Genomic DNA, 3,839 nt, shown 5'->3' with positions numbered 1-3,839 from the left:
AAACAGCTAAACACGGGGGAAATCTCTTGTGTTGTGTGTCATTATGTAATTAGGCCTATAGCAGAAGAAAAGATGAAAAACAGCAAGGGAGCACAGGAAATTAACTAATAGTCCAGTCACGCTCTGAATGGCATTCAATTCACTATGATTCAGCTGTAATTGACTTATTTCAAAGTACTTTTGTCCACCCATCTGCATACAGTTACACACATCACACAAAAATGCACAGCTTGGCATCACAACAGACGCAATTTCCTCCCTGTATTCGATTAGAGTAGGAACCCTACAGTCAGACATTACAGTTTTTACATTTGGTGTATTTTTTATGTTGATTAAGTTGTTGTTGCCGCAGTGAAACTATTTTCTTCCAGGCATCATATAAATCATTTATCTCAATCCTGACAGCTATTCCCCCTATCTCTGTTGCGCTGTGATTATTTGTGTTATCCGTGTTTTTTATTTATCTCAAAAGTTTAAAAAAAATTCCCGACTTCACCCTCGTGAAAGCCCTCCACCCACATGCAGCCGCGCCTGATCAGGTCTCTACGTGCTTCTTTCTTTTTCCAAAGTAGCCTATATTCTGACATCTGATAGCTTTAATTTGACATGAATCATGAACATCTGCCCAAACAGAATGCTGTATACAAAGTGAAAATAATAGGCCCTACTTTTACATATATGTGTAACGTCAGCTGGTACAGCAAAGAGTAAGTGATAATTACATTTTTAAAACATTACACAAACATTAGGCCTCATTACACATCACTTCTGGGTGAAAATGACAGAGAGAAAGAGGGATGGAGTAGAGAGATAACCTCTGCCATTTTCCACGAGTGTGAGAGCGGTGTTAATGACTTTGACCTCGCCTCCTTAGGGGTTGAGTGTTTGAACAGGAGCGGCGAGGAGGTGGCGATGATGGACGGCAGGAGAATGGAGAGAAGGGAGTGATTTACGAAAAGGGAGGGGAGGCTGCGGTGACTCACGGGCTGTGAGCGGCTGCTTCAACAGTAAACAAACCTGCCTGTGGAGGTGCTCATTCGGCGGCTGCTGTCTCCATGGCGACCGTCCATCACACTCCAGATGCTCCCTGGCAAAATGATATCGTTTTTTGGACACACCCACACACACAGACACACACAAACAGTATTTCACAGTATTTCTGCCCCACTGACCTTAAAGGAATAGTTTGACATTTTGGGAAATACGCTTATTTGCTTACTTGAAGTTAGATGAGAAGATTGATACTGTCAGAAAGTGGTAGCTTCTTTTTTAGTGCACTGACATGAAAGTGGTATCAATCTTCTCATCTAGCTCTTGGCCAGAAAGAGAATGTGTGTATTTCCCCAAAATCCAAACTATTCCTTGTTTTTATATAGTTTATTATTATTTTTAATTTAGTGGCTAGGTAGGCTCCTGAGCAAGTCTTCTTGGAATATGTGTTGGTTTGCGTGTTAGTACTGGAGTTGCTGTATGTCTTTTATGTCTTTTATTGCAACCTGTCTGACTTGCGTCTCCTGTTTGTTTCTGTGCACAGGTGATCAAACTAGTTTCCCCTCTGGTGATTAATAAAGTAATCTATTTAATAAAAGAAGTTGTCAGTCTATCTAAATTCAAGGCCTTCTGTAATCCTGTAGTGACCTCACCCTTTATCTCTTTCCATGGGTCAAAAACAGATTCTTGTATTAATAAAAGAACTGACACACATTCACACATGTACACACTCGCTTCATATCTTCCATTCGCTGTGACTCCAGAGAAAAGGAGTCATCCAGTCACCCACTTGTGAAGTGGAAGCACTGAGGCCACAGATTAGTTAGCAACTACAACAGCGAACATGAGCAAGTCTTCTTCCTTTCTTTCCTCCTACATTTTTCCTGACCTCAGTACCCACATCCACCTTCTCTAGAAGTGAATTTTCCATGGAACAAAACAGTAATCTTTTGTCTATGGAACTTGGTAATCTTTTATTCAATGCACTTATTTTTTACATACAGTACTTCAGATAGAAAACATATTAAATAACTAGTTGCACAGCAAACATTCACATAATAAAAATGGACTTTAAATAAATAGTAAATAAATAAACACTAATGCTAGGGAGTCTTTCCCAGTGGTAGTTTTGTTGTGTGAAAGCAACTCAAAGCAAAGTCTCTCTGCATTTTATAATTTATGCCACTGTGGCTGCCGTTCATGCAGCCCTGTATGTACAGTACAGACGTCTCTTTCAGAGGCAGACACCACCTGCAGCTCAGTCCAGTATCAGTCTCTTCTTACAGCTTCATGTGTCCTTTTAGCTTCCAGCTCGGACCCCCAGCTGTATGCAACCTCCGCTCTCCAAAATAACTCCACAACCCGGCACCAAACTCCTTGGACTGAGGTATTTGTTCCGTGTGAACCTTTCCAGTCTCCGCTGTGCGTCAGTAAGCTTATGTCCCTTTGAGGAGTGATCACATCACGTCTGCTGCTTGCAGGACAGTTTTTTTAGTAAAATTTGTTAGCCTGTCTTGGCCTTACTGCTGATCTCCAGGTATGTGGAGGACTTGAGGAAGCGAGGATAGCAGTCTTTCTCCATCAGGGTGTAGATTTTGGCTTGGGCCAGATTGAAGCAGGACTGTCTGGGATGCTCCATGTTCTCCTTTGTGATGGCTTTGGTCACATGGTCAAGATTTACCTGTACGGGAACAGAAGAAGTAGAGAGGTGACTATCAGCACTTCACAGCAAGATAAGAGAAGCCAGCAGAGTGACAGAGCGTCCCAAATTGTCTATTTAGGTTATTTGATATTTACCTCTCGTGGTGCATCGGAGCCGATGAACTCGTCGTAAATTTTCTTGGCTTTGGTGGCCAGTTTTGATGGTTTAGTTGCCTGGTAGTCCTCACAAGCCAAGTAGAAGGCGATGTTTTCCTCACTGAACTGTGAGACCAGGAACGCTCTGAACAGGCACAGACCATCTGGAAAAAGGAGAGAGAGTAGTAGGTTAACATCTGACAGTCATCTCAAATCATCTGGAATGATCGAAAAATATGGATCAAGTGTGATCTGGAGGATCGCACTTACTTTGACTGGACAACAGTTTGTCAAACGACTCCTTCCATTTCAAAGGCTCGTCGACATTTAACCTGCAGCAACAGAAAAACATCATTAGGAAAAGTTCTAAGAATGACCCTGGTCCACTTTCATTTAGATGATGTGCTTAAAAGTGTATGTCTTACCTCAGCTTGTCATTTTTCTTTGACTGGGCAGTGATGCTGTGATCTGACTTTTGTAGTAAACTGCCAAACAAAGCTTTAAGCTCCTTTGCCCTGCAAAGATAAAGAAAGAGAAAATGTTACAAAAAAAGACAGTTTGAGAGTAATTATGTCCACCTGTCATGTTCTAGATCTAGAAGAATAACTACTGTTCCTAATAAAAAGAAAAATGTAAGAAATCCCTCATGGCTCTCACCTCTCCAGGCAGGTGATAGGCAGTGATTCGAGTCCTCTGCACATGATGAGAAGTTTTCCTGCTCGCAGGTGAATATTTCCAAAGGTTTTGTTAGTAAGATATGTAGTGTCTTACAGAGCTGTTCGCCTTGCTGTAAGTGAGTTAGCTCTCAGCTGGTCTGCCGTCTGTGCGGGAGAGTGACTTTTTATAGGTTAGGCCACTCTGTGACATCACGCCTCTCAGCCAATGAAATAAGACATGTGGGAGGATGAGGAGACTCCTCGACAAGCCTACTTCCTCACTACTGAACAACATGTGTGATAGTTTCAGTGCCTGAATTATTTCACAGCTCTTAAATGTTTTTGTGCTCAGTCAGAGTGTGTGAATGTGTGTGGTGTTGGGGAGTGTTTGTGTGT

The 3,839-nt window shown here is 42.0% G+C and overlaps 1 protein-coding gene across 1 annotated transcript; it reads right to left on the bottom strand.

Annotated features, from left to right (window-relative positions):
• Positions 1-1,949: 1,949 nt before the first annotated feature.
• On the bottom strand, positions 1,950-3,609 carry rgs5b (regulator of G protein signaling 5b). The gene is made up of 5 exons (XM_044218914.1): positions 3,445-3,609; positions 3,213-3,302; positions 3,058-3,119; positions 2,788-2,951; positions 1,950-2,671 (listed from the first exon to the last, which is right to left on the bottom strand). The coding sequence occupies exons 1-5, from the start codon at positions 3,486-3,488 to the stop codon at positions 2,495-2,497; spliced, it is 537 nt and encodes a 178-aa protein (XP_044074849.1). The 5' UTR covers positions 3,489-3,609; the 3' UTR covers positions 1,950-2,494.
• Between the last annotated feature and the right edge of the window lie 230 nt (positions 3,610-3,839).

This window comes from Siniperca chuatsi, linkage group LG13, assembly GCF_020085105.1.
Source record: "Siniperca chuatsi isolate FFG_IHB_CAS linkage group LG13, ASM2008510v1, whole genome shotgun sequence".
NCBI classification, from domain to species: domain Eukaryota; kingdom Metazoa; phylum Chordata; class Actinopteri; order Centrarchiformes; family Sinipercidae; genus Siniperca; species Siniperca chuatsi.
This window is presented reverse-complemented; position numbering and strand designations above follow the sequence as displayed.